This window comes from Canis lupus, chromosome 12 (genome assembly GCF_003254725.2).
Source record: "Canis lupus dingo isolate Sandy chromosome 12, ASM325472v2, whole genome shotgun sequence".
In the NCBI taxonomy this organism is placed as follows: Eukaryota; Metazoa; Chordata; class Mammalia; order Carnivora; family Canidae; genus Canis; species Canis lupus.
In genome coordinates, this window is record NC_064254.1 from 63,885,144 (window position 1) to 63,906,649 (window position 21,506).

At 34.8% G+C, this 21,506-nt stretch overlaps 1 protein-coding gene across 6 annotated transcripts in view; it reads right to left on the reverse strand.

The window, feature by feature from the left end:
* ATG5 (autophagy related 5) overlaps nt 1-21,506 on the reverse strand; it is a 126,808-nt gene that overhangs the window by 58,785 nt on the left and 46,517 nt on the right. For all 6 annotated transcript variants that reach the window (XM_025444464.3, XM_035697988.2, XM_025444468.3 and 3 more), the window contains one exon: nt 20,124-20,286. In XM_025444464.3, the coding sequence (XP_025300249.1) occupies nt 20,124-20,286 (163 nt within the window). The remainder of the gene's footprint in view (nt 1-20,123; nt 20,287-21,506) is intronic.

The window sequence follows — 21,506 nt, forward strand, 5'->3', positions numbered from 1 at the left end:
TACATATTATAGTCACACTTTTATCAGAGTTTAATAATACTTCATATGAAACTTACCCCATTTAACCCTCTGTGTGGTTTCTATCTCCTGACTGGACCCAGTCTGATACAACTATGTTTAAAGGGAATAAAGACATAATAAAAGACTGTATTAATAGTAGCTTTCAATTTTCTTATAAAACTGTTATGTTACATAAAACAGGTATTTCCTCAATAATACTTTTTAAAACATTCCAACGAAGAACAATCTAGCTTTTATAAGTCAATGTTATTAACAAGACACAAATAGAAGGAACTAAAGGAAAACCAGTCCTGAGACTATTTAATCAATCATCTTTCACACTGAATTTTATAATATCAGTATCTCTTCTATCTCCTAGTCAATAACTAAAATAAAATTGGAATTACAATGCTTTACTACCTTCCTATACATTGATGAATCAAGAACATACTGACTTGTTACCAAGTACTACTTTAAATATAACTATGCCCTAAGTTTTATAATTAAGTCATAAAATTATTTGTTTTATCAGCCATGAAAGCAATACCTACAAGTAAAAGAACCTAAAAAAAAAAGTATAATGATCTTTAGGTGTTTGTTTTTTAAACTATAATTATAAGTAAATATACATCAATTTCAAGAATCTTCACTTTAACTTAGTTCTAATTCTAAAACAAAACAACTAAGTAGGAGAAAATTAAAACTAGCAGTCACTTAGTTTATTCAAAGAATCAGAGAAGGGAAGATAACTTACAACCTTCTTGCCAGAGCTATTAATAATATGACTAATAAGTTGGCTTCTGTTTTTTAAATGTATTCATTTAGAAAGGCTACAAAATTAAGAATCACACAACTGAAAGTAAATCTATTTTTTCAATAAAGATATTAAAAATAGAATTCCTCAAGATCTAGGTGGCCACCAACTTTTCTCTGTTACTGAATTAAGCTTTTATATTGGTCTCAGAAATTTTTTAAAATTCAGGAAAAGACATTTTTATTTTTAAAAATAAAATATCTCCCTAAGAAGCTTAAGAAATAAAGTTTTCTATTCTTTGTTCCACACATGGAAAAAAATGCAAGAAAAAAGTGACAATGTTAAAAAAAAAAAGTGACAATGTTAAATAATATATCTCTTCTTCCACTTAAGCTTTCTGAGTTAAGAACTCAAGGCAAAATAAATTTTAACATCCTAATGTCACAAACAATGTTTGTGTCTAAAAGCTCCCCAGGTGAGAGAGGACATCTAAGGGACTGCAGGGACTGCTGTTTAGCTTCAGTTCAGCAATGTGGTATTGCTGGCTGGGACCCTCAAAGTTATAGGGAAGGAGATGGCCTCCACATGCAAGCTCCATCCACTTCTTAGTCTTTTAACATCTATGATGTCAAACAGATTTATAGCATCCTGAGTGTCAGATTATGACAGCATGTAAAACACAGACTTTAAGCTTTTCTTTGAAAATAGTTGAAAACCACGGCTTCAGAAAATTTTGCATTCATCAACAGTATTATTCAAATCACTACTACAATGGCCTTGTAATATATGTAGTGTTTTGACCAGAGGTTTTCAAAATACATAACAGAAAGTATATCCAATTATAAACTTATTTGAATTAATTTCTTCATATGTAATATGTAAATATCTTTGTAAAGCAAAACAAAAAATGAATTATTTGGCAGGTTGTCAAATGAAGGTACACTGAGTGTACAAATGAGTGACTTGTACAAATGAGTGACTTGTATTTCAAACTCATTTGTCTTCTAAGTCAAGTCAAATTAAGAGAATCTTAGGTTAATAGGATGTTCAGCTGAACCATGACAGGGAGCATTCTCTGTGGCAACACATCCACTGGTGCTTGGATGCTGCTCAACAAACTACACCCACCCATTTCTATGAGCCCTTCTCTTTCAGGTTAAAGTTACTGAGCTATATCTGGTGTGGAGGCCCTACCTAAACCAAAGAAGCCTTTGGAAGGCTTCAGGGCCCCTGAGAATTCATCATGAAGATAGAAGAAAGCAAATCCCTAATCCTGCACATAAAAACTCATCTTGGCAGGAGGATTGTACCCTAGGGAATCTGTTGTTTCAATGAATCAAAAGAGTAATAAAACCTCTCAGGATCTCAGGAAAATTTCAACCTGGACTATCAATTGTCTCATAATAAACTGAGAAATGACATTTACTCCTTTGCCCTATAATAGAAGTGCTACCGTCTGGAAAACTGACATCGAGGAAAGTAATTAGGTGCTCCTAAAGTCCTCTGAGATTTCACTGCCCATCAATCTGTTTACTTACTAAACTCTGAGTCATGACTTTTCTTTTCTGTCCCTAGAAAACACCAAGCTCATTCCCATATCATAGCTTAGAATCCTTGCTTTTCTTATCTTCACATAGCTGCTGCTTTCTCATCATTCAAGTCACAACAGAAGTACCACCACCTCCTCAGTGATCCTCTCAATTCAAATTAAGGCATTGTATTTTCTACATTTTTCGTTATTTGAAATTACCCAATTCACATGTGTAATTATTTCTTGCCTCTCTCCCCAAACTAAACATAGGTTCCCCGAGGGCAAAGCTTTTGTCTTCAGTCCTAGAAAGTTCCTGGCACAAAGTAGATGCTCAATCAATGTTTAAGCAATTAACTAATCGCATGACTGACTGATTTAGGGAATAGGGGAACAACAACAAGAAGGAATCCCAAATGTAGCATGGCATGGTGGGAAAAGCAGACACTGGGGCCACACTGCTTGGGTTTGTTTCCTAGCCTTGCCATTTAATAGCCACTGAAGTTTGAGTAAGATACTTTTAAACTTTGTGTTCCAATTTCCTGTATACGGAACTATCTGTAAAAATAAAGATATTAATAGTACATATTCATAAAGTCATTGGAAGAAATAAATTAGTTAATACATGCAAAATATAACAGTATCTGGCACAAACTAAGTACGACAGAGGTGATCTCTTAGGCTGCCTCAAGAGTCAACAAAGGAAGACACTACTGAGCTTCCAGATTCAGCAACAAGGTAAGTGAACTGTCAAAACCAGTATGGGAAAATGGTTCTGCCAAAACCTCATCATCACAAGACTGCTAGAGCATTCAGTTTGGCTCAGGGCCATAGAGTTTACGCCACTTATGTCAAATTCTATGTGAATGCTGTCTCCTGGAGTTATGCAACTGAGCGGCCTTTGTTAACCAGGTAGGAAGATTGAGAGCCATAATACAATCCAGCTGCAACACTATACAATACCAAATTCCCTTCATGTCCCCCTTTGCTTCCTCCAGCCATTTCAACTACCATATAAGCCCTATCTTCTCATGATGTGTAAATAGTTTAGTTACCATTTACCTTCCATCAATTTTGACTGCATTAAACTTCAGAAATCTGAAGTGAAATAGTGAAATGGCAGGGGCAGGGATGGTAGTCCAAGAACATCTAAGTCAACATCCGAGTCCTCAAGTCTTGGCAGGCTAGTCTGAGTTATACTTCTACTATCTTTAAGATCTAATAACAATTCCTTCTCAACCCCTCCCTCTCCTAACATGTCTTGAAATATTACAACAGAGAGGGTAAGCATGGTGGAAAAAAAAAAAATGAGGGTTCTTGTTTATATGGGAAAATGAGAGGGTTAGAACTGTTAATACTTTACAGCACAGGTCTATAAACAAGACCAGTAAAAACTGGTTACTTTTATATAAATGGTTTAAAAAAACATTGCTGGAAACTTAAAACTAATCTTACTAGGAATTAGAAAAAGGAGATTGTAAATTTTAATTTCAATATCATAATAACCCATAACTGCAAGTTATAACATCTCTAATGTATTCCAACAGTCAATTCCAGTAATTGACTTTATTTTTAAGTAGACAGAATTCAAGAACTATTCCAGCCAATTAAGAAAACTTTATTTCAAATTTATTTTGAAATTAGGCCAATAATTACATAAAAGGGACTCAAAATTAAAAAATTTCAAGATACTAAAAAAAATATGTGCTCATGCTAAAAATTTAAAAAAAAATGATCTTCAATTATAATTAAGTCTTCATTTAATCTAAAAGACAATCTTTAAAGTAGCTTGTTTGCCAAATAGAGATTTACAGAGCTGTAGCACAGTGGTAGGCCAAGACTAATTAACTAAATGCATCCCTGTGTAAATCACCTGTAGATTTATAACCAATAATCTGATTTATTACCTTTCAAAGCTACTGTAAATTGAGAAAATGTTTTTCCTCTTAGAATAAATTAGTTTATCACTTTCCTAAAGTCAGAGGGCCAGAAACAAATGCAACAAGCAGTAAAGCTCATTTTCACTTCAGAGAGTACACTAAAATCCTAAGACAAAACAAAAATCTAATTTAATTTTTGAGAGATGGACAAAAAAAAAGATACTCCATTATATTCATTGTATCTATGCAATGTTTACTATATAGGATATTCTGTCTTTATTCTAATCACACCCTGTACAGTTTTGAGAAAATCCATTACTCACTGACAAATAATGAAGGCTTTAAGAATGGGGAGCGGGTGGCACTGGGGGACACCAGTGGTCAGGAGACACCATGTGCAATCCAACATTCTTCAGCTTTAGCTGCTCACTTGGCTCACCTCAGTAGTTTACAAAAAGACAAATGCCAGGGACCCACTCCAGACCAATTATTTAGGATGCCTCGGCAACTGTACTTTTTAGAAACTTCCAGATGCTTCTAATATGCAGTCAGAGTTAATAACCCTCATATGTAATGGAAAATACAATCATTTTAGAACCAGAGATCTAAGTTCAAATTTTGTCTCATCTCTTACCAGCTCTGTGAGCTCATTTCTTTGTTTTCAAAGTTGATTGTGTTTATCTAATTCATGTGAGAAATTACTGAAATAACAAATATAGAAATATCTAGGCCTAGGACATCACAAGAATTTAGTAAATGTAATACAATTCCAGGTAAATTCTGTTCTATTTCAAATCCATCTAACCTCTCCATTGTAAGTACAAAAAAAAATATCCCTTCACAAAAAGTTCCCAATTTGCAAATGGTTCATACTATGAATCTCCAGTTTAATTTTAGTGAAAGAAGAGAAAAGAAGGGTAAAACAGTTAACAGAAGGAATGGTGTGCTCAAACAAGTTTTTACTTTGTAGGATCTGCATAAAGTTAAATCTATCAAGCTATTTATTTGCTCCTATTTATGTGCCTAATTAAGTACTGGGAGCTGTAGAGAATTAAAGAATAAAACAAGTACACCATACATTCTTTCCTTCACTTAATATGTAGATGGAGAAGCCAAACTGACATACATAACATTATCACTATTTCTAATAGGTCTGATTTGTCCTTTATCTTGCACTGACTGTACTTAATGGGTCAAACTCTCTCCAACCTACCCCATCTCATCAAATGGCAGATAACCAAGTGATGCATGGTTAAAGTAAAAAGCATGTTAAAAGTTAAGCTGGTAAAGAAGTGGTATTAAACAAAACAAACACTGAAGTGAAGCCAGAGTGGAAACTTGTAGTCCTGATTATAGTAAGACCTCAGAGGTGGGTTTATTAGTAATAACATACTTGTACAGAATTTAGCTATTTTCAAAACCCTATCTGGATTTCATATTGTTTGATTATCATAGCAACTTACTAAATAGTTATCATCATTTACACAGGAGGAAACTGAGGTTCAAAGCAGGTAAATTATCTACCAGATATCATCAGGCCAGTAGACTCTTAGGAATACAATACCATATTCCCAGAAAACTTTCAGTTGTATTTCTATAAATAAAAACACTGCTTGCTTGGTCAAACTCCAAGTTGAGTCAATCCGTGACCTAAAATTAACAGGAATCCATGAATAGAGTAGTCATATTTTCAAAAACTCCAGAGTTCTGGACTTCAAAATTCGTGGAGTGTCAAGTATAATAGTTTAACAAATCTTGTCTCCTTTCACAGTTGTAGATGACAAAACTGAATACCCAGCAGTAGGTGCTGCAAAAATAAATACTATTTGCTTCAACATGTTCATTTAAGGCACAATTTTTCAATGAGAACAAGGAGAAATGCAATGTGATAATCAATGGAAAACATCATTCAGTTAGGAACCACTTCTTAAGACAAGGACAATGATGACTAAGACTAGAAAATTCATAGTTCAATTTTTAGCTAAAAATTAATTTATTGTACTTTCATTACCAAAACAAAGTTGATTCTTAAAATTATACACATACCTCAAAAAATAGGGCTCACCCTATTACATTACATTTTATTATTTCCTATAATGAGTTTATTTTGGACTAAATACTATTATTTTAAATGTATCCAGTAGCTTTTAGTGATAAGTGATATATACAATGTAATCTACAAAGTAAAAAATTTAATCAGGGTTCCTAAGAATCCTAAGGGTAAAAATGAGATTACTAATATCTGAAATTATTCTACCAATGTTTCCCAACTTACTGATTTATAAAACAAATATCCAAATCCCACACGGTATTCTTTTGAATGTAGTAACACCAAAAAATAAGTTATTATAAAAATATTGGTGAGAAAACTTCTAAATGTAAAGCCTTTCCACTTAACTCAGTAAAGCTATGGAATTGTCTTCTTTCTCTTCCTACTTCCTAGATATTAGATTTCCACTGACTGTCCTCTGTCTTCCATCCCATCCTTATATTTTCAGTGGACAAATATCAATACTTTTTATCTCACATAAAAATATGTAAAAGATGTTTTCATAAAATTTTATAAACCTACATAAAAATAATTTCACCTTAAAACACCTGGAAAGTCAATGCAGGTTAATACCATCATATTTGAGGAAAAAATAAATCTAAGTAGTATATTAAAACCAAGAAGCTAATTTAAGAAAAAGAGCCACAAAATCTTGAAGTGTAGCTTCCTGTGTGGCTTATAGTAATTGAAAATGAAGCCTTTTTGGCTAATTTTTAAATGAAATTAACTGCAATTAAAAATGCCATTTGGGATATTTTATTGATACCCTTCTACTAGGAAAGAAAGAAACAAACTAGATGTCAAAAAAGCCCAGGAATCAAGGACAGGTTGGATCTTAAAAGGATCTTGTGGCAAGTAATGCTTCTTAGGTAGAAAGCCACTTTAAGATAATAATCAAGACCTGACTGAACACACTGCATTTTAGATGAAAAAATTTGTTTATTTTGCACTCATGTTTTTATGAACTATTTCTTCTCTAGTTTTGGGGTTAAAATCTTGCAACTCTCAGAATGCTAATTAAAACACTGGCATAGTTTAACAATATTTAAATGTGATTTTCACATAAAGAATTTCTGAATCTTCTGCAGTTTCTAAAGTAATGAGAGAAGAGACATGCAATGAATAAAAAGAAATTAGCACTGCTATAGAGCCATACTCATGTCTTTTGTTCAAGGACATCATTAATACACAGAAATCTGGCATCCAAAAGTCATTACCACAGCCACTAAACAAAACTTGTCTGCAGAGATGGAATAAACAATGTCATGGGGATTGGGGTAGGAGGTAGGGGAGAAGGGGCTTGAAATTCTGAAATTTTCAAAAAAGTGAACAAAAGGGGTGTCTGGGAATAGGTAAACACACTGGTCAGCATTAATTACAAATTGCTTGACTAAAATGTAAATATCTGGCCATCCAGACCCTAGAAAGACAATGAAGGAATGGGTAAGAGACTAGGTCAAATTAAATGAGAGGTAAGAGAGAGGGAAAGAAGTGCTGAGATATGCGGAACTATATCAAGTGCCACACAGAGAGTTGGTGAAGGAGATTTAAGGGAGCAAGAGGGAAAAGGGAAAATACAGAAGACACATGTTACTTTTAAAAATGTAAGCACAATTAGTCTTATTGAAAGGACATCATTCTATTTATTCGTTTGTCATTTAATAGTCACTACAGCAAAAATAAAATAAAAATAATCATCATTGAGAAACAATTATGGCTAAGTTATAATATCAAGTTCACATGGTAAGAAGAGTTAACTGGTTAAAATAACTCTAACTCATTTATATACCAAATTCCTTTTGTTCCAAATACACCCTAAAGGAGTCCCTGTAACAAGTGAACATTCTAGTTCTCAAAAGTTGGGCTGGTGAAACAGACAAGAAACTTCCTAAATGCATTGGTCCAGGCAACAGAGCTTCAAACATGTCTTGCAACTGAGAATGATAATTCATGTGAAGTGTCCAGCACAGAAACTGGGTATTCAATAAGTGACCACTGATACTGTAGAGAAGCAGTTTTAGGTTAATAGAGCAGTGGTTGCTAGAGCAGTGGTTCTCAACTGGGTCAATTTTGTCCCTGAGGGGATATTTTGCAATGTCTGGAGATATTTTTTAATGTCATGATAGAGAGTGGGGAGTAGTATGCTACTGGCATATCTAGTGAGTGGGTAGAAAGACCAGGAATGCTGCCAAACACCCCACAATGCGGAAGATAGCTCCCTCCCTGCCACTGCCCTAACACCAAAGAAAAATCCACTCCAAAATATCTATACTGCTAAGGTTGAGAAATCCCACTCCAGAGCAGTGGTTCTCAAACTTCAGTGCATCACAATCATCTGGAGGGCTTGTGGAATCACAGGTTGTTGGGACCTTTTGCTGGGACCCCAGAGTTTCTGATCTAGTTGGTCTAAGGTACACTTCTAATCAGTTCCTGGGGAATGCTAATGCTTCTGACCCAACTGTCAACACTTGGAGAAACTATACTCTTAAGAAAAGTAATGAGGAGCTAATGAAAAAAACAATAAAATATTAGGAAAGTATGTACCTCTGGGGCTTTCTCTTCACTTAAATCATGATATTAAGTTTCAACATAAAATATTCATTTAAAAACAAAATAAGCTACTTATGCATATATACCTGCATGTCTATAATTTTCTTTTTAAGAGGAATTGTGTTGTAAATTTAAATAGTAATGACAGGTCATGACTCCAACAGTGAAAATCATTTGTGAGACAGATATTTGCCTGCATGTCCTTTATATAGTGAAGGAAAAGCTTCTTAAACCTTTCCACACTTACTTTATAGGAAAAAAAATGATAGTATGTTAGGAGGTATAAATTTTTAGAAAGTCTTTTAACTGGATTAATTATAAATAAAAGATATGATAGAGCAGTCATTTTACTGTAGATGGTTTGAAATTAAAAGGACATTACAAACTAAGTTTTCATGTTTCTATAATGCTAAGAATTCACTACAAGCATTTTCAATTATTAATCAGAGTTTAGACAACCTAGTTATACGGATTTATACATATATAAACTGTATCTCATATGCTAAAAATATTCCCTACCACTGGTGAACTCTGAGACATACAACCATTCACTGTTATTAATGGACTCTTTCCAATAAACTTATGCTAGGATAATGTGTACTATATTATGAAATAACTGTCTAAATGTTTTCACCAAGTTTTATTATCCATGATGTTCACTGCCAAGTCTACCCAAAGAACTGTAGGAGCTATGATCCAAATTATTACCAAATTTATTTATTCATTTAAATCATGTAATTTCACGAGCAATCTTTCTCCAGAAGTCTAACAAAGTATCTGTATAGCTTTATATTAAAACACAAATACACAAACTTTTCAGATTTCCATCATTATTTTTAATTACAGAAAGTAAAACACGGAGAGACTGATTTAAAAGATGTAATATAATAGAGTAAAATGCTTGTCTGTTCCACAGTAAAACTTAATTGAATGCTCAAGCAGGTTACAAATTTGCTTTAAGCAAGTTTCTCACAAAGTTGTAGATTCTTCAATGCCACACACACACAGCTTTACACTGAACTGATTCACCTTATTGTACTGCAGGCCAAACAATGGAAATGACTGACTCAGCTGTATGCAGAAAGGAAAGCACACAATGGTTAGTGGATATAAAGAACTGTCAAACATCAGGAATTGGTCCATATTTCACTGCCTTATATCACTGGGAATATTAACTGTCATATCCGTAAGGATAAAATAATAAAAACGGCACTTACAAAAGTAAATGAGTATGAAATTAGAAGCTGTAGCATTCAATTCAAATTTATTAAGACTTCTCCATCTACTGACACACACTCAAAATACTTAACTCTAGCAATACCTAATGCACTACATCTTTACATCAACGTCTCAGAGACATCTCAAACTTTCAGCCTCAAAGTTGGCCTTACTTAGGCTTTGTTTCCCAACCCAAACCTATTCTCCATCTAGTTATCTCATATCATAGTACAAAGCACCACTATCCATTTAGCTGTCCAGGTGGAATCCAGAATGATTCTGTCATTTCTGCTACACAGAATGTCTTTAAAAAAAAAAAAAAAAAAAAAGACTATACAGGTAGAGGGAAAATATGATGAGAAGACTAGAGAAGGAGTATTCCAGAAAAAAAAAACTTACATTACCTGTAACTTCAAAAAGCTACAAATAGGATTAGGTTCTTCAAAACTGCCTACCATTCTCCCACCTCAAGGCTTTGCCCTTGCTGAGCCTTCTAGGAAGGTATTAATCCCTAGATAAATGCATAGTACTGCTCTGGATCTTAATTTAATGTCTCACAGTCAATGAGACCTTACAGGACATTCTATTTAAAATAGCAATGCCCTATCCCAATACAGTTTTTTTTCATCTTTCCCTACTTTATTTTTCTCCCATAGCAATTATCACATGACACATAAAAGCATTTTACTAGGGACACCTGGGTGGCTCAGTGGTTGAACATCTGTCTTCCGCCCAGGGCATGATCCCTGAGTCCCGGGATTGAGTCCCACATTGGGCTCCCTCTGGGGAGCCTGCTTCTCCCTCTGCCTGTGTCTCTGCCTCTCTCTCTCTGTCTCTCATAAATAAATAAATCTTTAAAAAAAAGGCATTATATATACACACACATATACATTATATATATACACAGATAAGAAATACATATATATACACACTACACACACACACACACTTCGTATCTGTTCTACTCCCCTATAATTTTGGTTGCATAGGGTAGGAATTTCAGTCTGTTCTGTTCGCTGCTTTATTTACAGCATAGAGTTAGTGACTACTTGTTCAATTAATTAACATTAAAATGACACCCATAAAACATGGGCCAAGTTATAGCAGGAATGTGATAGTTAATCTTATGGGTCAACTTGACTGGCCAGGGAGTGCCCAGATTAAACATTATTTCTGGGTGTGACTATGAGAGTCTTTCCAGATGAGATTAGTAACTGAATAGCTGAACTTTCAGTAGACTGTCCACCTTGATGTGGGTGGGCATCACCTAATCAGTTGACAACCTGAACAGAACAAAAGGAAGGGGAAGGAAGAAGGAATTCACTCCTTTTTTTTCTGCCTCACTGATTGAGCTGAGACAACTCATTTCATCTTCTCATGTCATTGGAGTGGGATTTATACTACTGGCTCCACTGCTTCTCAGGACTTTTATCTCAGATTGAATTACATGACTGGCTTTCTTGGATTTCCAGCTTATAGAGGGCAAATCATGAGACTTCTAAGCTTCCATAATCATATAAGCCAATTCCTCACGATCAATCTCATTTTATGTATATATTTTTAAAATTGGTTCTATTTCTCTGGAGAACCCGAATGGAAGGAACATGTAAGACTGCCAAGAAGGCCAATACCAAGCCTAAAAGAGGTTTATAAAAAATAATAATAATAAGGAAAACAAAAAGAGCTTTACAGACTATGTTTGGCAAAGAAAAAACACATGGAAAAAATTACTGGAGAAGAGAGTATCATATTAAGAAACAGAAAGCTCAACTACTGGATTTCTATTTTGCTTCCATCTTCAACAACAGAACGATCTTTAAAGAAGAAAGTAAAAAAACATAGCTAGGGTGAAAAAAATGCCTCCAAAAGCTCAGAAATAATAGCAGCTATTCAGCTTTTGTAGATATGCTGCTTTAAATTAATGTAAGTCTTCAGATAAAGGGGAATTACTTCAGAAGACATTAAAAGAACTAAAAGGGTTATAAAACCAAAACCAATAATCTTATGAAACAATGGAGAATGGGAGAGGCGCCTGAAGTCAGGAGACCGGCAAATGTTTCAACTTAAAAGAGTGGATGTTATTATCAACTAGTAAGCCTGATGTCAGTCGTAAGCAAAATTTTATGTTTTTGAGCATTCAGAAATTAAAAGTATTAGCAGAAATCAGCAAACGTTTTAAAATATGTATGGCATCAAAGTGACCTACATTCCTTTTTATAATAGTATTAAGAAGGGGCACCCGGCTGGCTCAGTCAGTTGGAAGGTTAAGACTCTTGATCCTCTCTTGAGCTTGGGGTTGTGGGTTCAAGCCCCATGTTGGTTGTAGAGATCACTTAAAAATAAAATCTTTCAAAAATTTTGTTTAATTGTATTAAGGGACTGGGCATCAAAAAGTGATTTACCTTAAATGTAACAATACAGCAAAGATCTACTTCTGGATAATATTAAGCCACATAAGAGTCATTAGGCACACTCAATAGTTTCTACAACATCTGGGAATCCATTTTGACAGTTCTCATTCTATTATCTGTCACGTTCAACCAAATAGTCAGTCTTAAGAATTCTGTATCTCAATGAGATGCCTGGATGGCTCAGCGGTTGAGCGTTTGCCTTTGACTCAGGGTGTGATCCCAGGGTCCTAGGATGAGTCCTACATTGGGCTCCCTGCATGGAGCTTGCTTCTTCCTCTGCCTATGTCTCTGCCTCTCTCTCAGTGTTTCTCATGAATAAATTTTTAAAATCTTAAAAAAAAAAAATTCTATATCTCAAATATTTCTCAAATTCACCTACTTGTCTCTATCCTCAAAGCCACCACTTACAAGCAATTGCCATCTCTCACCTAACCACTGGAATGGATTCCTAGTTGATCTTTTAATTCCATGTTTGTTTTCTTTGAATTCATTAACTATACTGCATCCAAAGAGATGCCTCTAAAAAGAAAATCTGCTTCTGTTATATTCTTGCTTAAAATCTTTCAGTGGTCCCCATGTATCCCACCTCATTCCCTGAGGATTAAGTTCAATATCATTAAAACACTCATCAGGCCATGAATACAGAGGGTCTCATTCTAATTTGCATGACCAGGTCTCTGCCTAACTTAGACTGTTAACTACTTTCTACTCTTAATCTTGATCACCATGCTCTAGTCAGAACAGCATCCTCTGAACTCTCAGAAGCTCTTTTCTGCTTCTCTGCCTAATCCAGATAATTCCCTGTGCCTGGAACACTCACATCACAACCATCCTGCTCTCTATCTCTTCCTCCTTCCTCTACAACTCAAGCTATAAACATAATAATTATTCAGAGGCTTTTAATGTCTGACTCCCCTAATAGACTGTAAACTCTGAAGGAAGGACCATGCCTGTCACATGCACTCCAGTGGCCTCTGTGCCTAGCACAGTGCCAGGCACACGACAGATTCTTGAAATTGGGTTAACCAAACTACCAGGATCTGGGTATGAGTCTCCTATAATGAATGTATTTCCAAGATTTGATTAAATATCAGAGTATAAAATCTATGAAGGATATAAATCTATAAGCAATACTGGTGGCACTAGATAAAAGAATAAAAATTCCTATAAACTCAGAGTGGAGGAGGGGTGAGAAGTAATAGACGAAGCAAGATTGGCCACATATTGGTAATTGCTGAGGCTGGGTGATATGTATGTGGGGGTTCATTATACTCTTTTTCTCTGCTCTTATTTGTACAATGTACGCTCAGGGTTCCCATGACTGTTAAAAATCTGAATTTTGCTAAAGACAAACACAAAGCTTACCAAATAGCGACCTTTCATTCAGACAAAAGGTTCAAGAAAAAGTTCAAGGTTCTACTTAGGAACCTCCTTCCATATTACCTACACCTAGAACAGTACCTGATACTGCAACAAAATCACAGAAATTGAAGCTTCAAGACACAGAGCTGAGTCTTAAAATCTCTCCTCTTTGTTTTAGTACTTTTTCTATGACACCTCACTTTATTTCTGGCAAGTTATCTTCCACTTAAGTCCTGCCACAAAGGGACAGAGAGAGAGAGAGAGAAAGGGAGAGGGAAGAAGGGAACAGGAAAATAGGAAAGGGAAAGAGAGGGGGAGAGGAGGAGGGACAGAAAAGAAGGAAGAAAGAGAGAGTTGGAGGAGAGAGAGATTATCAACAGATCAACAGTAATTCTTCTTCCAATAAGTCCTTCGGAATCAGTTGAAAACATTTAATTATCAGAATTCAGGTATATAAGATTACCACTTTATAGTCCTTGAGTGTGAAGTCTCGTGAAGACTTACCACATTCACATTTATAAGAACTCCAGCTTAGAGAGGAAAGGGATCGGCCAGACCACACAACTGACAAAAGATAAATATAGGTCCTTCTCAGACCAACAGATCATCAGTCCAATACTTAATCTACTATATACACTGATGAAAACAAAGCAATGTAATTACAACCTGACTGTCTCTATCACCAAGCCTCCAAAGAGCTAAAACCATTGCAATTATCTTTTATATCACCTAGCAAACAAAAGCATTTTCAAAATGTTATGACTTGTTATAAAAATCATCCTTCACTAATCACTTTCCTCTTAAATATCAGTTTTAGGTTAAAATGGTATACCACCAAACAACCGATGTAAATTTTCAACAAATTTGGCAATCAAAACTTAGATTTATTTGAAGGACTATTAAATAAATTCAATACTATCTTTTCTTTTTTAGTATACTCAAAAAAAACCAAGGCTGAAAACTAAGTCATATGTTATGTTAAAAATATTTAGAGATTTCTTCAAATCTCTAGGTTATAAGAAAACAGCTTGACATTTAATAGAAAATAGCCTCCACATGTAGTGACAACAGTCTCATAAATAATAAAAATGTTACTTTCTTTTCTTTTTTGTGGTCATTAGCTTGGTTTCACAGGGAGGTTAAATACTTTTATATCTAAAATGAAAACCCATAAAAAACACTGAAAGGCACAGTATGTCTTAAATGAGTTTTCTTGGTTTCAAAAGTTTTTCTTATTTCTCTTTCACACAGATCTGAAAAATTAAAATTAGCATTTGAAAGTATTCAAAAACTGTTTAAATCGTTGTTTACTTGTTATGATCTACAGGTGCAGTTCTGAATGAAATAAATTTATCATCTGCTATGCCCCAACTTGACCCAATTTACAATCATACAAACCAAAATGTGAAATATCTTTGTCTTCACATATTAAGAGGACGTTCTTTTGGATGAAAAGTTCTTAAACATAAAAACCCATTTCCTTAAATAAATTCAAACAAAACATTCCCTCTATTTTACAGTAATATTATTTATAGAAGGCTGTTAATATTTCCTAAAAAAATTATTTCCTTATAGTATTAAAAAGGAGTAAAATAGCCCTTCAGTCAGTATTTATTTTATCTGCTCTATGCCTAAGACTGGACTAGGTGCTAGAGATTTAAAAAATGTATAATACACTCTAACTGGGAGAAATTTATATTCTAGCAGAATTACATAAATCATAACTACCCAGAGTGTGATAAAATGAGAGAGTAAAAATGTGTATGAAAGGACAAGGAGCCATGGCCAACATGAAAATGTGGATAATTCTGCCTCCATGTGGCCATAAGCTCCATGAAGACAGGGTGCACATCTGTTTCATCACTGCTGGATAGTCACTAACTCCTAGCAGAGTGTCAGGCTCATGATAGATGTTCGAGAATGATTGGTCAGCTAAAAAAGATAAAAGAAAGAAGGCTTCACATACCAGGTGACAATAGAGTTGAGCTTTCAAACATAAGCAGGAGTTAGACACAAAAAAGGAAAGGGCATTTTAGGCAGAAGGAACTACTACACCCACCTTTCACCAACTTACTTTAATGTAGGTAACATTCAGCCTTTTATCCCAAAATATATTCTCTACAAATCACCTAGCTAAAAATTTCCTAAATGAATATTTTTGTTTTTTAAAAGTAGAATAAAAAAACTGCCAAGGTCTCCAGTACCCACAGGATACTACACAGAGGATTTTGAGTGTAAGCTCGATCATTACCAATACAAACAAGACCAAACATAATAGCTACAAAAATAATTTTATAGGGATCCCTGGGTGGCGCAGCGGTTTGGCGCCTGCCTTTGGCCCAGGGCGCGATCCTGGAGACACCCGGGATCGAATCCCACATCGGGCTCCCGGTGCATGGAGCCTGCTTCTCCCTCTGCCTATGTCTCTGCCTCTCTCTCTCTCTGTGACTATCATAAAATAAAAATAAATTAAAAAATAATAATTTTATAGCTAAAAATGAAAATGGAATAAACTAATTTTAACCACATACCATTTTAAGTCAGATTTAATGAAATCCAATTTGAAAAGTAATTTAATAAAATTTAACTTAGCAACGTTAACTTTAAAACATTCATATATTTAAAGAAGAATGGAAGCTATGGCAAAAATAGGAAAAAGGGAATTTTATGCCAAAAATTGCAATGAAGGCAGATATAAGACCAAGTCTGCTACATTAGTTATACCAAGTTCTGAATGTGACATTCTAAGTCATGCTTTAGGTCAATAGTAAATATGAGCTGTTGGTCTGGTCAACCTTCTGTCAGCTGCGAAATGTTTTCTAAAAGGGTCAGAGAGAGTAAATATTTTAGGCTGTCGGCCACATGGTCTTTGTCACAACTATTTAACTCAGCTGCTGTAGCATGAAAGCAGTCACAGACAATACACAATTAAATGGGTGTGGAAGGGTTCTAATAAATCTTTATTTATTTACAAAAACAAGTGGCTGGCCCATGACCATAGTTTGCCAACCCCTGTCCTAGAGTCTCAAAGTGACTTCTCAACAATTCTTTTTATCAAGACAGCTTTACTTTCTTTCACACACTTCCACATAAACTGTATTAATGCTTCATTAAAGCCTCTAGGACACCTATAAAAGAACAAAGCAGATATTCTCCTGTCTTACATATAAAGAAACTGAAGCTCAAAGGGATTGACTGAGTTGCCCTACGGAGCTGCTAAGAGAGCTGAAACTAAATAACTTTTTTTTTTAAAAGATTTATTTATTTATTTGAGACAGAAAGAGCATGAACAAGAGGGGTGAGGGAGAGAAAGAGAGAATCTCAAGCAGACTCTACACTGAATGTGGGGCTCTACCTGATGACCCTGAGATCATGACCTAATTGACTGTGCCACCCAGGTGTCCCTAACAACTCTTAACCACCACCCACCACACTAAAGCCTCCAGTGCCCCATGTGAAATATTTTAATAATTTTTAGAATCCTCTGCTGAATCCCAGAGCTCTCAACAGGAGACTCACCACATTCATAATAGATTTCAAGAACACCTACTTAAAAGCCCATTAAAATTATTTACAATTCTGAAGCCAAATTATTCTTGGATCCTTGCTCTCTTGAGAAGATTTGGCTTTCTTTGATTTAGGTTATCTTCTTATTCACAAGTCGCCTAAAATTTCAGTTCGTCTTCAGATAGCCAGTAAGAAAAAGGAAAAAGTACACCTTTTTATTTATTTATTTTTTAAACAATCCTGAGGTCTTTTATTTTCTTTATATTTATCATGCCCTGAATTCATAGGGAATGGGTTCTAGCAGTTCAGGCTCCTTTCCATTGGTTCTCACAAAGTGTGCTTCTCTGGGTGGGGCAGGCTGTTCACTTCAGTTGGACCCAAGTACCTTTCTCTTTGGCTTCCTTCTTTTTCTGATCATTTTCCTTCACACGCTTCAGGAAGCTATCTCAGCTCTTTTGAGTGTTTAATATGCTCAATGCAGACATTAATTCTCTTGGCAAGAATCTTGCCCTTAACTTGTTTGTTTACAACAATGCCAACAGCATGCTGAGTACCACTATAGACCCTTCAGTTTTGCCATGGTGACATTTGTGGGGCATTCCTTTTTGAACAGTGCCCATTCCCTTGATGTCCACAATATCACCTTTCTTATGGATTCACATGTATGTGGCCAAAGGAACAACCCCTTGTTTTCTAAAAGGCCTAGAGAACATATAGCTGGTACCTCTCCTCTTTCCCTTTGTGTTGGTCATTTTGGCAAATTACTGAAAGACGGCGATTCCAGCCAAAAGAAAAGTACACCTTCTTAAAAGGTTGTGAAGTCTTAATTATTTAGTAGGAATTTGTATACTCAGTAAAAGAGGAAAAAGGCCTGCCTTTGCAGAGTTTATAATCTAATTGACAGATACTAGACATACAAATATAAAACTAAGGAGCAACTCCATGTAACTCAAATCTAAGAGACTTAAATGAGAAAAATTAATTTAGAGTACAAAATGTCATAAAACATGAACCTTTTGCACTACTGAAGTCTCAGATGATGCCTCGTTTTACATAATGAAACTTTAGTAAATACTAAATAACCAAAAACTCCTCTCTGACATGGTAATAATATAGTCCAAAAGATAAAAAATGGATCACATTTTTTAAAATTATGGGTTTCTTCTAGGGGGGTGGGCAGGGGGAGAAGGCAGGTCTTCTATTTTATTCTAGTTATTGCCACAAAAGTTCAGTTTATGTTGGACTAGTTCCCTATCTAAAAACAACTATCAAAGATGGATAAAACAGGCAGTCCTAGCTTTACACAGTAGTGTAGCACTGGAAAAGTGACCATGAAACCATGCAAAGTGATCTTAATCATCAATGATGTAATCTTTAAAAACTGTCCAAACATTAAAAACTCTCCTTGTTAAGTTATAAATGTATAAGACAATGAATAAATGAAACTAATATATTTAATACACCACAATTTAAAAACATTAGAAACACTGAGAATTCAAGTGCTTTATTTATTGCTTTGTAAAAACCTTAAGCACAGTTTGAATAGTGCTTGCTTTCTTGACATATAAGCAAACATCTTATAAGCAAACATCTCTCCTAAGTCTTGCTGAACTGTCCTATTCCTTTCTAGGTCTAGATCAACTTCTAAACATGTTATCATTTGCACTTTCAATGTCATGAAATATTTCGGAGAGATTCTTTAAATGCTAGTTCTTTGTCAGCAGCACTTTCTCTGGGATAAATTCACTCTTTTCATCACAACCACTTTCCTCATTTATATGGAAAAGTTCACTTCCCCTAAGTTCCTGTGGCTGTGTATCTAGTCTCTCAAAGGTGGTAGTGTCAACCTTCCCACAGTCAGCTGTTTCTTCTATAATTCTATTATTCTAATGAAATTCCGCTACCACCGTTATCACTTTGTTTCTTTGCTATGCTTTCATCTTTCTTGTCCAATTCCCTCTTTCAATATGCACTTTTACAAAATATTATATGGGCTTATCACAAGAGACAAAGAGGCAACACAACTACATGCTTTGCTGTCTGTGGTAAACTAACAGATGAATAATGATGATATAGTGACAATAAAAGAAGTGATGCAACTGGTCTTTGATCATGATGCATATCTGTTATTAAATGACTCATGGACTAGAGAGCTAGCAAAAAAGTTCATACTTTATGTAATTTCAATTAATTTGCAGTGGTAAGTGAAATCTGAACCATATTGTTAAGGACCTGATATTATTTAACTAAAGCATATTAACTGAAATTCATGCATACTGGACTCATGCAAAACAATGGCTACCTGTATGTAAGAAACTGTTTTGAAGGCACTGGAAGACTATCAATGCAAGCAAGATTAAGGAGCTTTGATCTAACAGAGAATACAGAGGTGAGCTGCAGAATTCTCTCAGCTTTTCCCTTGAGTGTATCTTCTAAATTCCAGCCAGGAGAGAAGGAATCCAAGTACAAAGCAAGTCTTACTGTTCTGAGAAAGCAGGGGTTAGAGTCTGTACCCCATTTAAAGGGAGGTACTTTGGTATGCACACAGGGTATTCAGTTTTAACTCCAGAAAGACGATGACTAGCAATAAGGGTACTTTCTCCAGAAGCTAAACACATGAAGTTATATCCTCTGATGTTATGGGCAAAGCAATCAATCTAATGGTGGGAAATCCATGAAGAGAAGAATGTTGGAAGAGTACAATGTGAGAGATGACTAAAAGCAGCTTCTTTGTAAAATTTTGTGTGTAGAGGCCAGAATTTAAACTTGTACCACCAATGCTAAGGTATACCAATTACTCACATGATTATAGATATTTCATAGTTTATATAGTGGTAGTCAGAAATTAAACTGCTGTATTTACCATTCTGTAATCCCATCCAGAGCTGCTTATGATCTTTTTTCTGCATTTCATTGATTACTTGACTTTTATGCTTTAATGCATCAGCTTCTTTCACACAAGACATAAAATGAGCTTCAATTGCATCCTTAGATGGGCAGTGCAGAAGGTCCTTTTCTGGAAAGCTCTACCAAAGGAAAAAAATACACATATAAAACAGGTACACATATTAGGAAATTATTCTCAAAGAACTGTATCTCCCCCAATTATCCAATATTTTTAGCAAATGATCTGTTAACTTCCCAGTAAAGAGAATTCAGTTCAATTCCATATTTTTTAAATTATAAGAAGTTAAAAATCTTTAGCTACCTGGCATATTTTGTACTTTTTCTAAATAATCCTTATGTACTATGTATTTAAAATATAAGAGGAAAAAAACCATAAAAGAAGAAAAGAATAGTAACTTCAAAAATAGTTTTTTTGACTTGGCCATGTCTAGAGCTGACAAGAATGTGGAATAGAATTCACATACACTGCCATTAATGACGTAAAACAGTACAACCACTTTGGAAAACAGTTTGGTAGTTTTTTCAAAAGGTAAATATATACCTACCGTGTGATCCAGTAATTCTACAACTAGGTAATTACCTAAGAGAAACAAAAACATCCACACAAAGACTTGTGTGTGAATATTCACAGTAGCATTATTTGTAACAGCCAAAAGTCAGGAAACATCCTAAGTGTCAACAGGTAAATGAATACATAAATTATATAAACTTATCAAAGTGTACATTTTTAATATGTATATAGTTTGCTGTAGGTCAATTAGGCTGTAAAAAAGCTGTTAAAATGTACCTTTTAAGGTCAAAGCTAAATCTACATCCTATACCTACACTGAATCTTTTAGGCAGTTGAGGAATTGATCACTGGACAAATAAGCAGTTATGTAAATGAGGTGACTAATTCTCTTTTCACTGAAAAAAAAAAAAAGATAATAAGAGCCGCCAACACTAACTGAACACTTACTGTGTGAGACATTGCACTAATGCTGTTTATATGGACTATGTAATTTAATCTTCATAACAACGCTTACAGTAAAAATGATTGTTATTGCTATTTCACAGATAAAAAAAATAATTACAAAGCTCAGGGAGCGGAGAGAGTCATATGTGGTCAAGCTAGGATTAGTCTGACTCAAGAGTCCTGGTTTGTAACTACTACACAATACCACTTCCTCCATAAGACCCAAATACTTACAGTAATTACATTCAAACATTATTTTACCAAAAAGTCACGGTTCCATAAGTCCTTTGGTAAAAACTGAGACAAATAATAATGGCAGAAAAAAAACATTTAGTCACAGCCTACTTGGATACTATTAACAGACAACATTACATTATCCAAGTA